Source organism: Schistocerca serialis, chromosome 6 (genome assembly GCF_023864345.2).
Source record: "Schistocerca serialis cubense isolate TAMUIC-IGC-003099 chromosome 6, iqSchSeri2.2, whole genome shotgun sequence".
In the NCBI taxonomy this organism is placed as follows: Eukaryota; Metazoa; Arthropoda; class Insecta; order Orthoptera; family Acrididae; genus Schistocerca; species Schistocerca serialis.
In genome coordinates, this window is record NC_064643.1 from 115,730,381 (window position 1) to 115,749,532 (window position 19,152).

At 40.5% G+C, this 19,152-nt stretch overlaps 1 protein-coding gene across 1 annotated transcript in view; it reads right to left on the reverse strand.

Moving 5' to 3' along the window:
* LOC126484673 (putative phosphatidate phosphatase) overlaps positions 1–19,152 on the reverse strand; it is a 358,366-nt gene that overhangs the window by 102,690 nt on the left and 236,524 nt on the right. The window contains exon 5 of the mRNA XM_050108266.1: positions 4,649–4,706. Coding sequence (XP_049964223.1) covers positions 4,649–4,706 — 58 coding nt within the window. The remainder of the gene's footprint in view (positions 1–4,648; positions 4,707–19,152) is intronic.

Consider the following 19,152-nt stretch of genomic DNA (forward strand, 5'->3'; position numbering starts at 1 on the left):
GAGACATAAATTTGCCGGCGCGTTTACTGATTATGTGGATACTGTATGCGAAATATGTTGCGATTAGAGTTAATAGTAACGAAATAATACATTAAAACGTCATGCCTACTGATGCAGATTTACGGTATGTACTGAGAAAATGTAGTAAGCGACAACCTTTTTGCCTTTCATTATTTTATGGGGGGTGTCATCCAGAAAAATTTTCGTGAAGGTTTGAAATTGTATGTAACGTTTGTTGCTAGTCGCTAAGTGCTCTCATTCTCAAATAGTGGATGCATAAATCTGAGTATTTTCCCACGGTGGCATCTCATTGTTTATGGCGTCCTTTGTGGGCGTACGGAGAACAAATCACCAAAATGTCATCGCAATCGGATGAATGATTTGGGAACGCACAGAGGGCAGACATACATACATTCATTTTGATATATACAGAGATTAACAGATACGATATACTATATGACCTGATTAAGTATATTTAAATTTTATAATTAGTAGTTTAACATTGCGGGGAATAAAATAAAATGAAAAAAAAATTGCGAGCAGTGGGAATCGAACCCGGGTCCACTTCAAGACAAGCCTGAACCTAATAAATTGCGCTACGCAGTGACCTAGCTGTAAAAAAAAAAAACATTGTTCATTACTCTTTCCCGGCGTTCGGAGAACAACTCACCAAAGTTTCATTGCAATCGGATGAATGGTTTGTGAGCGCATAGTAGACAAACATACATACATTCATTTATATATGTATAGATTTTAATGTACATGACGATTTCAGTTTCGTTTACGAACAACATTTAAAGCGAGTTTTACTCCAAGCCTTTCGTCTGCCTTCGTGTAAGCATGACGCGTAATTTGTAGTGCCAACACTGCAACTGGTAGGCGTGCCTTGTCCTCCCCCCCCCCCCAACCCCCAACGGCTCCTCACCCCTCGCCAGCCAATGCTTGCTTCCTCCTCTCCCCGCACTCCCCTCACAACTCAGCCATTTAAAAGCTTACACACTGTCACACTGTACTCGACTTGTGTGTACTGTTAATTGACCCTGCTTCACTTTCGTATGAGGGTACACTCGATATAAAAAGTTGAGAAAAGATGGCTCAAAAATGGTTCAAATGGCTCTGAGCACTATGGGACTTAACATCTGAGGTCATCAGTCCCCTAGAGCTTAGAACTACTTAAAACTAACTAACCTAAGGACATCACACATATCCATGCCCCAGGCAGGATTCGAACCTGCGACCGTAGCGGTCACGCGGTTCCAGACTGAAGCGCCTAGAACCGCACGGCCACCAAGGCCGGCGCAGTTGAGAAAAGACTTTGTATTTTTGTCGTTACCTGTCTACATCCTGTGTCCTCTCTACTTCGGCCATCATCAGTTATTTTTCTGCCCAAGTAGCAAACGCCATTTAGTACTTTTGGTGTCTCGTTTCCTAATCTAATTCCCTCAGCATTGCCTGATATAATTCGGCTACTTTCGAATACCCTCGTTTTACTTCTGGTGACTTTCACATTGTAATCTCTTTTCCAGACACTATCGCCGGCCGGAGTGGCCGATCGTTTCTAGGTGCTTCAGCCTGGAACCGCGCGACCGCAGGTTCGAATCCTGCCCCGGGCATGGATGTGTGTGATGTGCTTAGGTTAGTTAGGTTTAAGTAGTAAGTTCTAGGGGACTGATGACCTCAGAAGTTGTCCCTTAGTGCTCAGAGCCATTTGAATCATTTTGAACAACATCGGGGATAGACTACATCCCTGTCTCACTCCTATCTTGACTACTGGCTCTTTTTCATGTCATTCTATCAGGGACATACATCATAGTATTCACCATTGTATACGTCACTGATTGCGGTTGCTCCGTCGTAACCTTGACCGAACACTTGCTCACATTCGTTTTACATACTGGCTGGTGATATTTAACCTTCCGCCATTTGTGAATACCCCCATGGAAAATGACTGATCTTAGGTCAATGAAAATATGTAGAAACATTTTTAAGAACATGTGAAAGAGAAATAACTAATAAACCACTGAAAGAAACACATTTTAATTTACTCGTGGCAGGTTAATATCTGTTAACTGCGTACCATGTTTACGTTCCAGGTTACAAAGGTTGCTCAGCGTGACGACCATGTACATCCACGATAGCCTGGAACCGCACTAGAAATTGCTCTACTGCTGCCTGAAATATCTGTCGGAATATAGGCTACCTACCTCGCTATGCTCATCCTGAACCTCCAACGTGTGTTAGTGTCCTGTTGAAAGACCCCTTCCTTCAGGTAACCCCACAGCCAGAAATCAGAAGGGCTGAAATCTACTGCTCTTGGTGGGCACACAGTTTGATACGATCGGCAATTCGAACTTTCGAATTACGTCCTTCAGCCCGGTGCGGAAAGAGTTGGATTCCTTCAATGCGCCTATACTCAGGAAGAGTAGCAGCACTATTGGCGTTATTGTAAGAAAACAGCTTTACGCGTAAAGCCCTGCTCACCAGATCCATGTTGACTGTCTGCAGCTGTAATGCACACTGGTGCTTGTGTTTCATCCTTACGTCGCCGTGTCAGTAATGACTTCTAGCGACAAGTCATGACACTAATATCACTAACAACATAAATCCTGTAGCGCACAGTCTGAAAATAGTTTCTGTAAAGTTGGGTACACATGCAGTACACAGCTCTCCGTCTACACTGACTGAAGCAGCGAAAGTTAAATTACTGCCACCCTACGTTCAGTTAACTGATGTTCATACCCTAATGCTGACGACGCCTGTAACTGCTTATGAATGCCTGTGTTCGTTATAGCTATGATGTTCGACTCTTTGATCACATTTCACCATCATATGCACAGCTATACTGGCTGCGTGTAGACAGATTTGCATATCCTCCGTCTTCTTTACCGTCTGATCAATGAACACTGTCCCTCATATCTCTCGTCGACCTTAACGCATTTGCCTGAGCAACATGGCAGAAACACCCTTTCTCATCGGAGCAAAATCCCTTCTGACCGATTCAACCGTCCAGCCACCTTCTAGATGTACTTCTCAGTAGCAGAAATCCAACTCAGGAACAACCTCCCGCCTTACATTAGAGAACTGAATAAAATCTTCAGCTTCTGAAGACTGTTAATGACATATCTTCTAAATCAACAATAAGATTACCATTATCCCTGTACGCATTCGTTACCTTTGTACATCCCTCTTTCCATCCTGATCTCCCTCATTTCCCAGTATTCGTAGCCGATGCAGTCTACTTAAGTTTCCTTTCACTAGAACTCGCAATATCAGAAAACATCTATTTTGTAGACCTAAAAGTACTTCTTATATCTGCCACTATCATTATTCTTATTTATGTCACTAGTATTATTATTAATATTACTATTATTACTATTATCACTGTTAGTGGCTGCAGCTGCAGTAGTACAAGTAATGGCAGTATAAACTTTGTGAGTTCATGGACAGTATAATTTACCAACGCTGCCACTTCAAGGATTCAAATCAATTTAAAACTACATATTTGTCATATTGAAATTGTTATTTCTTAGGTAACTATGATGCAAACCCTGGTCCCATGTAAGAGATGGCATAATGGCCGTAATCTGTTCAGGCTACATATATAAATACATAACGCAGACTGATTTTTGACCTGCATAAACAGAGGCAAATGATTCGTGCATCTTTACGACAGAATAATTTGCAAAACAATCTTTCATTGTTTTAACATACCGAAAGACTTCACTTGACCGACTGATTTTACTAATATCTCCACTTTTCCTTCTCATTTATATTTTATCTCTTTCGTTTCTGTTTGTACTTTCCTGTGGTTCCTCGCCCTCGGAGGAAACAGCCCGGTGGTCCGGACCTAATTACGCCTGTACTATCATCGCTGGATAGTTTCCTTAATTGTGCGGTGATAGATTTCCAGATATCGTCTTCTTGGAGTAAACAAGATATCGCTACGTGACGCAGACCTCAACAATACAGTGGTCTCTGGAGCGGCAAATGCCGTTGCTTAGCATCAGTCTGACGCGAGGAAATTAACGAGCATCATGAATGTATCCAGCCCCAGTCAGCGAGATCTCATGAAAACCGTGAAATGCAGTGAGAGTACGGAGCAAGGACAGCAGTAAGTAGGTAAGTCATCAACATGCATCTGAGTTCCACCAATCCGTGGTACCTAAAGCACAGGCGTTAAATTGATCGCACCTTCCTGAGGATGTTAAGTATAAATTCTCACAGCCATGTATATTTAATGAATACATCGATATTCGGTACTAAAAGTTCTATTCAGGGTAATCTGATTTTGCGAACCAGTCATTCACACTGTTTATCAAGTTTTGCTTGAGGCAGTGTGTGTTGTGGAGCATAAATTTTATACAGCATGTAATTACAGCAAAATCAGAATACTACAGATTATACGTCCTCTTACGAAGATTCCATGCCAGGTGGTGTCTGTATTTTCCCGTTTAGCCATTGGTCGACAAATCGGGTGTGTCACCATGGTGTCTTTGAAACACGTGTTTTTCATGCACATATCGTACTGCAGACAGTATTGTTTGACACCAAAATTGGAAGTCGGCAGACATAAGTCTTCTGCCTTCCTCCGATTGAGAATTAGAAAGCACAACACTCAAGAGAAGGCTGGAGAATACTGGTTACTTACAATTGTAAAAACTGCGGCGTAGAACGACAGGGAAGAATGGCCAGACGGGAAGGAAAGCCTGCAAATAAAGAAGCACACTTATTACATATTGTTAAGTCAGAATGAAATACCATTCTACAATTAGATATCTGAAGTAATATGCAGCCTATAGCGTCAAAAGCGTACAGATGGTATAGAATTCTTAACTGAATGCTTTGAGACGAGGAACAGAAGGTGGGAAATTAATGCTTTTTTAATTGATACAAACGATTGGCACCTCATCGCAACAGCAACAGCAACGAAATTAGCAACTGTTCAGCGTCACGACTGCTATTACCAGTGCATTCATTACAACGAGTATAAAATTTTACTGAACTCTCTTAAATATTGCTGTAGTGTGCCTTGCAAAGAGGAGGCAGTTAGGACTCTACCGACCAGCCCTTCAATTTCCAGTGGGTTTCAAATACGATCGACTTCACATAGCTTAGAAAAAGAAGTAATAATAATAATAATAATAATAATAATAATTTTCGCCGACAGATCACACGCGACTGTGTATTGTTTTCATTGTACAATCTCCTAGGGCTTTATTCCGTTCCATTCGCGTGTGGAGAGAGGGAGGAGAGATTACTTAAACGCCTCATTGCGCTTCGCGATTACTATGTATTTAGAGGTATGTAGGGGGTTGGTACGTTTCTCAACTCCTCACTCTACACTGGTTCTTGAAACAGTGCAGTACCCTTCCTCGGCGTAGTTTGCGCCTATCTTTAAGCGTCTGCCTATTCAATTTCTTCAGCATCTCCGTGATACTCTCTCATGGGTCGAACAAACATGTGACTATTTGTGTTGTTATTCTCTGTATAGCTTCAGTATCTCCTTTTAGTCCTACGTGATATGGGTCCCACGCACTTGAGGAATGTTATAGGATGAGTTGCACAACAATTTTGTAAGAAATCTCCTTTCTCAACTAACTGCATTTCCCTGCTATTCTATCAGTTTCAGTTAAAAACTCGTCTTTACAGTATACGGCAATGCTCACGAGAAACGATTTTAGTTAAAGTTTCAGATTTGCTCTGCTACGTGCCAGAAGTCTATCAACTGCTTATCTAAAACTGAACCGATGCGAACATTTCATTTCATATCCCGACAAACTGGTACACCAAAGTATTTGTTTGGACTCACTGATATTGTAGTCTAGGACCCTACGCATTTTCATTTTGTGAAGTGCTTTTTTTAACACCTCAAGTAAGTTTCCACTCTCCGCGCCAATCTGAAACCTTATCAAGATCTGACTGAATGTTTTTGCAACTTTATTCAGGCAGTACTTTATTACAGGTGGCTCCATACTATTAATATTATATCCAAGGTCATTAATATACAACATGAACAGCATGGGTCCCAACACACTCCTCTTGGGCACGCATTATATCTACATCTGTCGATGACTCTGCATCCGACACAACATCCCGTTTCCTCCCTACCAAGAAATTCTAGATACCGTCATAAATTTCGGTTGACACCGCACACAATCTTAGTTTGGATAATGAGCATAGGTATGGTGCTGAGCTAAATCCTTTTCAGAAGAAAAATAGCAGTTTATAAACCTGTGATTTACCTGGCTTGTTCGATCTTAGCGTCTGATGTATTCATTTATCACCTTTAAGTGTTAAGATATCTATGATCAGCAAATTCGACGACTGGGAATAATTGAAACCGAAGGAACGAAATGTCGTAGATTATATTGTTATTTTTGTTGCTGTTGTTGGGCATAGAAGGTATTGGTAGACCAAGAGTCTGTCAGAGGACAGAAAGTGTTGGGTAATGACGTCTCACCAAACTCAGACTGATGGTTAAAAAAGTACATAACACACCCTAAACCACCCATACGATTAACTATTTACTGACTCGGTTATCTTTTCTCAACATCAATATAAGAACCGAAAGTGAAGTCATCATTTGTGTCTTTCAGCTGTTGCTGATGCGAGTTTGTACCTACGGAGTAGGAAACATTCGTACAGCTTCGTTCTTTTTTTAAAAAAATGACAAAAACTAGTTCTCATAAACCGCGAAAAGTGTCTGTGTATACCGTAACCATGATCAGATTAGCCTTTGCATTATTTACCCCTTCCAAGGAGTAGATACTTTGTGTTTTCAACACCTTGCTCCACTGTTATAGAAGGGAACATGGCTGGGAGTCATAAATACGAGCAGTTTCAACTGTACGCCGAAACCAGATGCTGATTTTTTATGCGTGCGGGCTGGGGTGGCCGAGCGGTTCTAGGAGCTTCAGTCTGGAACCGCACCACCGCTACGGTCGCAGGTTCGAATCCTGCCTCGGGCATGGATGTGTGTGATGTCCTTAGGTTAGTTAGGGTAAAGTAGTTCTAAGTTCTAGGGGACTGATGACCTCAGAAGTTACGTCCCATGTGCTCAGAGCCATTTGAACCAATTTTATGCGTAAATACTGCCCTTCAGGCGAGAACCTTCGATGGTTGATCTTCAGGAACAAAAACGGGCTGAACGATGACAATTCTGAAGGAAGTGCAGGGAGAACAGAGACGGGAATTATACGTAATTTCATACAGAGTTCCAGTGGGAAAGGGTGAACGGATACGGGAAGCAAAGCAGAGTGCGTGACGGCCAACAACGATGCAGGGACAGAGAGAGAGAGAGAGAGAGAGAGAGAGAGAGAGAGAGCGCTTTGGTGGGGTGTATATCCAGGCATAGCAGAGGATTAGAAAAGTCAGAGCTTTGGAGAATGTTGGGGGAACGCATTCCGTATGTTTGACCGCTTATTAGTTTCATTCTGTTGTGGGATTTCTGTTGTGCGATTTGTAAGTGCGGTTCCAAGTCAGTTTATGATATTTGAATCAGTCAGAGGTACTTCAGTGTGTTATTAATTGCAGAGAATAAAAAAAAGACATGTATAAACATTTAAGTATGTACAGTGTCCATAACTAAGTACCAGTGTGAAAGCGCTGTAGAAAGAAAACCGCTGCTGAAATAGACATCAAATTTGAACAGCATATTATTGACACAGGGGAAAGTGTCATGAAAGAAAAAAACTTTAACGAAAATCCTACCAATAGATGGCACTGTAAGCGTCTTAACGTAAATGGGGTCAGCTACAAATGACAGGTGAATCGTAATACGATGGCTAAAGTTTGAGTTGCACATTACACAATACGTACTGTTCAGTGTGCATGGCTGCACAAGTTCAGCGTGAACTGTCAGTTAAGTCTATTGACCACGGCAAGGTCGTACCACATCGGATGGGGAAAACCGGTTTTTAATTTTCCTGAGGCGAAAACCAGCGTAAATTCCAAATTACATAGGTTTCTAATTGTCGTTAGATCGCGCGAGACATGTTTATTATGTTGTCCACCGTCTTTTGCCACAAGCCGAAATCGAGAAAGAGCATGTTCCACAACAGATCGGAGTATCTCGGGGTTCACGTTCAGAATGCGTTGTGCAGTGCGTGTCTACAATTCAGCTACGTTCGTAATTCTAGCACTGAACACATCGTCTTTCAGATAACTCCACGGCCAGAAGTCGCACGGATTAATATCAGGTGATCTGGACGGACAGGGTGTAGGGAAATGCCGACGACTGATAATTTCAGCATTTCCGAATCGTCTCTGTATCAGCCGCTTCACCGGCTTTGGAATGTGCGGAGAAGCGGCATCTTGCATAGAAATGGCCCTATCACACATCCACACTGTTGAACGGTTGGAATGACGTTGGTGCGCAAAAGACGCTCATAGCGTTTGCCATTGACGGCATAGGTAACAGGACCCGCAGGACTCATCTCCTAGAAAATATACACCCCTACGATGAACATGCCGTTAACCCGTGCCACATTGTTACCTTTGCACGATGAAGCGCTACTGGTAGACGTGCGTGCGTATTTTCCGTAGCCCATATTCTGAATTTCTGCATACTGTCATATCGTTGGAGATGTAAATGGGCTTCGCCAGTCCACAGAATGTTCCATGGTCATTCGTTGTCCAATTCCACCCGAGCAAGAAATTCCAGGGGGAACCTTTGTCTTGCTGGTGGGTCAACAGGAAGCAACTCCTGAACATGGGTGATTTTGTATGGATAGCAACGCAGGATGTTTCGTAGGATTTCATGCACCATGCTCGCATGCATGACCACCGTTCGAGCAGCTGCCCTATCACGGCATGTTTGCACACCACTGCTCGGCCGCTCCTGCAATGTTGTGGCTACACCTTCGACAGACGTCGCATCTACTGCTTTCTTCCCTCTGCACCATTGCACTTCAAGAGAACCTGTCTTTTCGAATTTTGTAAACACTTTCTCCAGAGCCTTAGCAGACATTTCGTACCCTTCAGTGCCCCGAACTTCTGCTGGGATACTGGCACACAGTCACCGTTCTTGAAAAAGAGCTTTACCAGCAGCGCGCGATTCTTCATGCAGACATTCACGTTGGGCGTCTCGGACGCAAACTGAGGAACAGCCGTGTGGCGCGTGTCCGTTGGTGCGCATGTTCTGACGCTTACAGCGCCATCTATCGGCACAAGCCTGTTCTCCCATGACGTTTTCCCTGCATTAATAGTGTACTGTTCAAATTTGACGTCATTCTGTGCAGCGGTTCCCTTGCTACAGCGTTTTGAGACTGGAATATTAGCTATGGACATGTAATATCACATTTTATTTAGGAAATAACTGTATCAGGTACTCTGCTGTGTGTAGGAACCAAAGATGGTACTCCCTGCACGAGAAAAGCGAACACTATCATTACATTATCTCTGGTTTTTATTATATCTGTTATTCAATGTAATATTAATGGCTCTGGTTTTGTTCTTTCTCTGATAAAGACGAAAGGGAACTTATAACAGAGAATAGTGAAAGTTGTATTCAAGGAATGAATAAACGAGTGCTCATATCTGATAAGGAATTAAGTGAGACTCGAACATAAATATTACTCTTTCTAGTCATCCTAATTACCAAATAAAGTTTAATCTGCACAGCTGCAAAATACTAACGCGAATTCTTTACAGAGGAATGGAAAAACTGGTAGAAGCCGACCTCAGGGAAGATCAGCTTGGATTCCGTAGAAATGTTGGAACACGTGAGGCAATACTGACCCTACGACTTATCTTAGAAAAAATATTAAGGAAAGGCAAACCTACGTTTCTAGCATTTGTGGAGAAAGCTTTTAACATTGTTGACTGGAATACTCTCTTTCAAATTCTAAAGGTGGCAGGGATAAAATGCAGGGAGCGAAAGGCTATTTACAATTTGTACAGAAACCAGGTGGCAGTTATAAGAGTCGAGGGACACGAAAGGGAAGCAGTGGTTGGAAAGGGATTGAGACAGGGTTGTAGCCTCTCCCCGATGTTATTCAATCTGTATATTGAGCAAGCAGTGAAGGAAACAAAAGAAAAATCCGGAGTAGGTATTAAAATCCATGGAGAAAAAATAAAAACTTCAAGGTTCGCCGGTGACATTGTAATTCTGTCAGAGACAGCAAAGGACTTGGAAGAGCAGTTGAACGGAATGTACAGTGTCTTGAAAGGAGGGTAGAAGATGAACATCAACAAAAGAAAAACGAGGATAATGGAATGTAGTCGAATTAAGTCGGGTGATGCTGAGGGAATTAGATTAGGAAATGAGACACTTAAAGTAGTAAATGAGTTTTGCTATTTGGGGAGCAAAATAACTGATGATGGTCGAAGTAGAGAGGATGTAAAATGTAGACTGCCAATGGCAAGGAAAGCGTTTCTGAAGAAGAAAAATATGTTAATATCGAGTGTAGATTTAAATTTCAGGAAGTCGCTTCTGAAAGTATTTGTATGGAGTGTAGCCATGTATGGAAGTGAAACATGGACGATAAATACTTTGGGCCAGAAGAAAATAGAATATTTTGAAATGTGGTGCTACAGAAGAATTCTGAAGATTAGATGGGTAGATCACATAACCAATGAGGAGGTATTGAATAGAATTGGGGAGAAGAGGAGTTTGTGGCACAACTTGACTAGAAGAAGGGATCGGTTGGTAGGACATGTTCTAAGGCATCAAGGGATCACCAATTCAGTATTGGAGGGCAGCGTGGAGGGTAAAAATCGTAGAGGGAGCCCAAGAGATGAATACACTAAGCAGATTCAGAAGGATGTAGGCTGCGGTACGTACTGGGAGATGAAGCAACTTGCACAGGATGGAGTAGCATGGAGAGCTGCATCAAACCAGTCTGGAACCGCGAGACCGCTACGGCCGCAGGTTCGAATCCTGCCTCGGACATGGATGTGTGTGATGTCCTTAGGTTAGTTAGGTTTAACTAGTCCTAAGTTATAGGGGACTAATGACCTCAGAAGTTGAGTCCCATGGTGCTCAGAGCCATTTTTTGCATCAAACCAGTCTCAGGACTGAAGACCACCACCACAACAACAACAACAACATTTAGGGAATAACTGTATCAGGTACTGTGCTGTGTGTAGTGTAGTGGGACGAAATTAAACGTCACCCATCCACCAAGTCAGCCCAGTTTGCAGGTGACTATAAGTTTAATTTAGTTTTTGTTTATGTGTTTTCTTATTATTTGTAATAAATGTGAATTATCTAAAAGTTTTGTATTTTTTTTTATGTGTTTCATGTATGGAGAGATCGGCGCAACGAACGGGGACAGCATCTTCGTTGCCGCGACCAGAGAGGAAATTGCTGGCCGCTATACGTCGCGGGTCGACAGCCAAGGAGCAACAGAAGATCCTGGAACCGAGTTGTTGCGTCGTGTTTCTCTAAAAATTAAAAATGAAGTTTTATACTCTTTTTGTACAACAATGACCTCATAATGAGCTTAGTCTTATTGAAATGTTAGTCACTGTCTGTCAACGCTCAAGTTCACATCTGTATGTGTAGGAAGCTAATAAAATAGTGTATGCTACTAAAGTTTAAACACGTGTCTTGAAGATTTATTTATGAAGAGTTATGTGAACAGATTAATAATATATTTGACAAGATTATTGATTCAGACAGCGTTGGCCGAAACTTTGAATCTAAAAAGTTTATTTAATGTGTGATTCTGATATCGATTAGATCAAGATAATGTGTGTCGATATAATTTTCTGAGGAGAAACAAACGAACTTTAAATTCGAAAAAAGTTACAAAAAACCAGTTGGCCCAAGTGATGTAATTCTCTGCACACGACTCAACTGATGTTTTACAGTTTCGTTCAAGAACCATTCTATGACAATTTAAAAAGAATATAAATAATTTTGAAGTGAGTGTAACTGACGTAGGTGACGAAGTCTGCACATGGTCATATATCAAACGAAACCTAACGAGTCGTTACACCGCACCGTGGCGACCTTAGAAACAGGACTTGTGTGCAACTAAGGCACACAGGTACGAAACAAAACATCAAGAGTCCTTCGGAAGTCAACGCGAGTTTTCGTGGAGCCTTCACCAGCCAGCGGCGACTTCGTGGGTGTGGGCATCTGACGGAGCCGCAGCCAAGCAGTACGGTCACGCAGTTGTTCCACGAGAAGGCGCATCTGTTGGGCAGCAGCTGAACGCTGCAAACCCCGACAACCTTTTTTCTCCCTAAACTAATAGGCCCAGTACGTCAGCTGCGGGGCGTTCCTCCGGCTGGTATTAGAGGTGTTGCTGAGGGCTTCGCCTGTCTACGGCGGTGCCGGGCGTGGTTGCAGCTAGCGACGTTTCCGGTGTTCGACTCAGCGTCCTGCCGGTTGCGGAAGCGGGGTCGCAGCATCTCAGCGGCTGCATCGACGGCTGTTACATCTGCAGCCCCATAGCAGCACACTGATCATCGAGAACTACAAATTACAATATTAGTGTCCGGTGAGTTTGTTTCAAGTTGGAAGTGGAGTGTTGTACATAGGGAGTGTGCTTTTACAGGATTGTTGATTGCAAGTCTGCGTGTGTAAATAGTTAATATCTTACAATAATGTCGGGAAGTGAAATGTCAGACGAAGAGCAATCTATGTCCGATAGGAGCATGAGATCCCTTTTTAGGGCGATAGCTAAATTAAAACAATCTAACGGGGATTTCCTAGCTGAATTAAAACAGTATAACGAAGAATTTACTGCTGAATTAAAACAATCTAATGAAGAATTTATGGCTAGATTAAAACAGTCTAACGAGGAATATACTGCTAGATTGAAAGAGGAACTAAAACAGGAATTAAAACAGTCTAACGAGGAATCTACTGCTAGACTTAAAGGGGAGCTAACAGAATCGACAGACAGGTTACAGGAACATCTTAATGAAACCAGTCGAGAATTAAGTGGTAAAATAGAGTCTTCTAAAGTTGAAATGCAGGAAAAATTAGTAGGACTTAGTAATAAGATTGCTGATAATTGTAAAAGGTTAGAAGAATATATCCAGGAATCGCGCGAGGAAAAAGCTCGCATGCGAAACGATATCACTGACTTATCCGAGAGACTAGATAGTGTCAATATCTTAGTTGTAAAGGAAATACAGAAAAATAACAACATGTTACGAGATGAACCTTCTATGCAAACGGAGACGGTTCGTAGAGAATTATTGGAATCTATTAAAGAGGTCTCTACCAAACCTGGAGAGATTTCTTCAATAGATAATGTAGAATTAGAGACATTAACTCATCAAGTAGAAAAGGACCAAAGCCAAAATGTTATACCACCCAGTTTTCGATCAGGACTTTGGTATGTGTACGGATGCCTCTGATTATGGTGTGTCTTGTGTAATATTCCAAGGTGATCTGACCAATGAAGAGGGATTATATCGGCCTATTGGATTCGCTAGTCGAACTTTAAATAAACATGAAAGAAATTATTTTGTATCCGAGAAGGAAGCTCTCGCAGTGGTATGGAGTTTTCAACGATTTAGAGGATTATTAATGGGAAGAAAAACAATTGTATATACTGATCATCAGGCTTTAATCTTTTTGAACAATTGCCGGTTACTTCACCGTCGGCTATTACGTTGGGTATTATACTTGCAAGAATTTCAGTACGAGATTAGGTATATAAAAGGATCTCAGAATGTAGTTTCAGATGCTTTGTCAAGGCTTCCCGTAGGAATGGAGAATATTAATATTGCAGAAGAACCAGGAACAAATTATCATGTTTATTTCCTTTTGACTAAGGAGAGCGAACGTAAGGTTAAACGGATAGTAACTGCTGTTAGATGCAATCAAAGAAATGACGATCAATATAGGGACCTTATACAAAACCTTAATAATGGGAACGAAACAGTTAACACCCGGGGTGTGTGGTTATATTTTAACGACTTGTTGTATTGGAAAGCACAGAGGGAACACCAGAGATGGAAAATCTGCATTCCGAAAACTGTTGTGGACGAGTTAATTACTTATATTCATGAAGGTTACGGGCATTTTGGAATTCATAAATGTATTAAACATCTAATGAAGTATTATTATTTCAAAAATATGTCACGTATTGTGAGAAGTATTATTAGGGCTTGTGAAACCTGTCAAAAGGTTAAAGTTAATAACAAATCCAAGCGTTATAAATTATATGCTGTAATTCCTCGAGGTTTGTGGGATCTACTATCATTAGATTTTTTCGGCCCTCTGCCTCGGAGTTCAGGAGGATTAACATATGTGTTTGTTGTAATGGAATGTTGGTCCAAACATGTGAAGCTATATACTTTGAAACGAGCGAATACAGCAAGCGTTATACGCTGCCTCACCCGAAATTACTTTGTTAACTGGGGCATTCCTAAACGACTTATGTCTGACAACGGTAGTGCCTTTATTAGTCAAAGATTTCAAGATATGATAAGACAATATGGAATCAAACATATCTTAATTTCGAAATATCACCCTCAAAGTAATTTAGTAGAAAGAGTCATGAAAGAATTAGGACGATTATGTAGAACTTATTGTGCACATAAACATACTCGGTGGGCCAAACTAATGCCTGAATTCGAAAAGATATTAAATGAATTGCCTCACCTAACGACGGGATTATCACCTATAGAAATTTTAGGCAAACGAATTATAGGTGAGCCGTTACTAGCTGCTTTACCTTGGCCACCAGTAAATGAGATACAACAAGATATTCCAGACGAAAAAGTTTGCGAACAGATTGTAAAAAATGCCGAACGGAGAATTAAAAGTTATAATCAACAGGCTGTAGAACCCTCATTTCAGGTAGGAGATCTTGTGCTAGTACGATCTCATCCTAAAAGTTCTAAGATCGATAAGGAATGTAGAAAATTCTTCTTTATCTTTGAAGGTCCATATGTTGTACATAAGATTGTACATCCCAAAGCATTACTTCTTATGGAACCTTCATCAGGTGTAATTAAAGGATTATATAGTGTTGATCAAATGAAACCCTTCATTCCTAAATAAGTTAATATTTAGTATATGTTATACACGGAAGAGCGTTCATAGTTTATTCATGTGAAGTTTTTCGTGATAGTTACGTGTTATTTTAAATAAATGACAGAAAGCTTAAACATGTGTTCTACAATAATCTACTGGTACTTCAAAAAGAGAAAGATAACCAAAAGGGGGATTTATATGGAGGAAATTTTGCTCTTAGGTCTAAAGGAATTTTGCTTATTTTAAATTTACTCGGATAGTAGGAGCCAAAGGGGATGGTTAATAGTTTTAGGGACCATGGGCGTCCAGAGCTATATGGCTCACGAGAACATAGCAGAGTGCCTTTAATAGAGGTTTGTAATAGTGTTAATATAGAACACACCAAACGGGGCTCTCTCGCTTGTTTCTCCTAAATAAATGGCCATTACCCAACAAGGTGTCCGAAGGTAAAGAAAGCCGTGCCGAGATTCTAAAGAGAGTTTTGCTTGATTTCTTCTTGACCTCAGGCATAAATAAGGCATTAGGGAAGAGAATGATGTAAAGTAAATAGTACTATTAGTTATTGTGAGAAACTTATTAGTAATATACATTCTTGAAAAGAATAACTCTAGTAAATAAATGAAATTGGAACTAATCTATCACAATTTGAATGCTCTGTCCTAATGTACAACGTTAAAGAACGTACTAGATTGGTATTTATTAGCAACTATTAACTGAAGAGGAGCAATCTCCCTATATTCGGTTACGAATTACCATAATAGCACAATTAAGACTAAATGACAAATAGTCACAACAATATCGTATTAAAAGGATTAAATCTATCTAATAGCAAGGACTCTAGGTTACGTAAAATGTGAGGAAAATGTATTAACAGTTAAATATTGTATATTGAACAGTTTTAATTTCGGTTAAAACCTGACAAACTGAGCTTGTGGGTGGGGTATGTAGTGGGACGAAATTAAACGTCACCCATCCACCAAGTCAGCCCAGTTTGCAGGTGACTATAAGTTTAATTTAGTTTTTGTTTATGTGTTTTCTTATTATTTGTAATAAATGTGAATTATCTAAAAGTTTTGTATTTTTTTTATGTGTTTCATGTATGGAGAGATCGGCGCAACGAACGGGGACAGCATCTTCGTTGCCGCGACCAGAGAGGAAATTGCTGGCCGCTATACGTCGCGGGTCGACAGCCAAGGAGCAACAGAAGATCCTGGAACCGAGTTGTTGCGTCGTGTTTCTAAAAAAATTAAAAATGAAGTTTTATACTCTTTTTGTACAACAATGACCTCATAATGAGCTTAGTCTTATTGAAATGTTAGTCACTGTCTGTCAACGCTCAAGTTCACATCTGTATGTGTAGGAAGCTAATAAAATAGTGTATGCTACTAAAGTTTAAACACGTGTCTTGAAGATTTATTTATGAAGAGTTATGTGAACAGATTAATAATATATTTGACAAGATTATTGATTCAGACAGCGTTGGCCGAAACTTTGAATCTAAAAAGTTTATTTAATGTGTGATTCTGATATCGATTAGATCAAGATAATGTGTGTCGATATAATTTTCTGAGGAGAAACAAACGAACTTTAAATTCGAAAAAAGTTACAAAAAACCAGTTGGCCCAAGTGATGTAATTCTCTGCACACGACTCAACTGATGTTTTACAGTTTCGTTCAAGAACCATTCTATGACAATTTAAAAAGAATATAAATAATTTTGAAGTGAGTGTAACTGACGTAGGTGACGAAGTCTGCACATGGTCATATATCAAACGAAACCTAACGAGTCGTTACACCGCAGTAGGAACCAAAGATGTTACTTCTTGCATAAGAAAAGCGAACACTATCATTACATAATCTCTGATTTTTATTATCTCTGTTATTCAACGTAATATTAGTGACTCTGATTTTGTTCTTTCTCTGATAAAGACGAAAGTGAACTTATAACAGAGAATAGTGAAAGTTGTGTTCAAGGAATAAATAAACGGGTGCTCATCCCTGATAGGTAATTAAGTGAGACTCGAACATAAATATTACTCTTTCTAGTCGTGCTAATTACTAAAGAAAGTGTCATCTGCACTATGGACGCGGAGCTGAAGAGACCCTGGGGAGATTGGCGCACGAACCTGAAAATAAACACTGCTATTTTCAATCTACTCAAGAGCACGCAACAACAAAATGCCACAACTTTTTACCTACATTTTACCACACGACAAAACACACACAAGGCGACTTTAGTTTCAATGTACATTTCAATACACCACTTGGAAACAAAGAATATGTGCTAAACTTGCCCATAAAACCGTAAAATACAGTAAAAATTATAAAAAGTATGTTTTGTTTGTAACGTCATGAGTTGTCTGAATCAGAGCTTGGAAGGGCAAAATCTATAATTCCTTTTAGTAATATGGGAAAAGATTTATCAGGAAATAGCATAAACTATTCCGCAGGGATTGAAGATAAAAATGTAAACCTTGGACACAACAAATAGGAAATCGAAAGTGATTTAAGGAAGTAATCTGACACATGTATTGTGTGATCACAAGAATTACAGGTCTTGCAGCGCTGAAGAGTATCCTTATGCCATTGTCTTCCTGATTTGTGGTTTCGACGCTATCGACTGCGCGTCGTGTATTCCGTTTGAAGTCCGTAAACTGTCTGCTTGCACGATATGTCCGCCAAGTTTGTTTGGCTACAAGAAACTGACTATATTCTGTTGTTGTGGAATTGTTTTTGTATCTTACTTTATTTTTACCTCTATCGGTCGTTACCATTTTTTGTAACTGGGCAACACTAAATTCTTTCAGACTTACGTTCTACTTATTAAGTATTCAGATTAGTACGTGTACCACAGACGTGTAACAGCAACCAGCACGGGGTCGACAAAGTAAAACTGGCCTCGATAATGTTTATAAGACTAGCGTGGATCTGAACCTTGGTAATGAACAGAAGGACTACCCACAACAGAAAACACTGAAACCGTGATATCAGTGCACTAGTCGCTTGCTGTCACATTTATGCACATGCGTGTTTCCCAAGTTTTGCGTCCTGAGAACTTCGCTATGTCATTACAGCTGAGTGAGCGAGAGCAGCAGATTATGTTTATTGACCAGTTTAAAGTAACTCAAAACGCTGCTCTCTGTGAAATGTGGATGGGAAAAATCGACTGATTAAACCGGTGGCTGTATTTCAGTTATGAATAAGCGGTATTTCTCGGTATTTGCTTGGTCTCGTTTATAATAGGCATTTTTCTTTTTTACTGATAACCGATGTATCAATTTGCCATAGCAGTGGGACTCAATTTTTGTTTAAAAAAAAAAAACAGTTTGGTTGGGTGTTCTGTTACTTTTGAAAGGTTGATATCGTCTTTGAATGATATTGTTTCTGACGAAAGGAGTCAACTTATAGACCAACACATTATCGATCGACTATTTATGAACACATTTGGCAATAAATATTCACCATTGGGTTATTTCAAATAGCTCAAATAGCTCTGAGCACTATGGGACTTAAATTCTGAGGTCATCAGTCCCCTAGAACTTAGAACTACTTAAACCTAACTAACCTAAGGACATCACACGCATCCATGCACGAGGCAGCATTCGAACCTGCGACCGTAGCAGTCGCGCGGTTCCTGACGGTAGCGCCTAGAACCGCTCGGCCACCCCGGCCACCCCGGCACTCTCTAATGAAGAAGGAACTTGTTATTTATGACTTTAAACAAGATTCGCAATTAACTCAATCTAGTATGTTAAAGTGCATGATAAATGTCTTGACAAACGTTGGCAAAGCTAAAATAACATTTTGGCAAGCCTACTCAAGGGATCTGTGGTCTGATACTAATGAATACGCGTCCTTATAAAACAATCAAATTCATAACGCCGTAATGTAGCTGCTGAAAGGTTATTATTAAAAGGCAGATAGTGCTATAGAAGGATATGGGTTTGCATTTATGGCCGGACTTGAAAGCATGTTGAAAGTAAAACTGCCAGAAAATCTTCAGATGAAGCTTACAATTACTGAACTCGGCAAAACATGACTTGATTGACCATACAGTTCAACTCGCTGTCACGGCTGGATTTCACCACGTTAATCTGCAGGTGGAGGCTGAGGTGGCTGCAAAACGAGTCATTGGTTTCGTACTAACAACGTACGCCTGCAGCTAAGTTCATATCAGCCGGAAAAATTTCTAAGTCCGCAGCTCATCA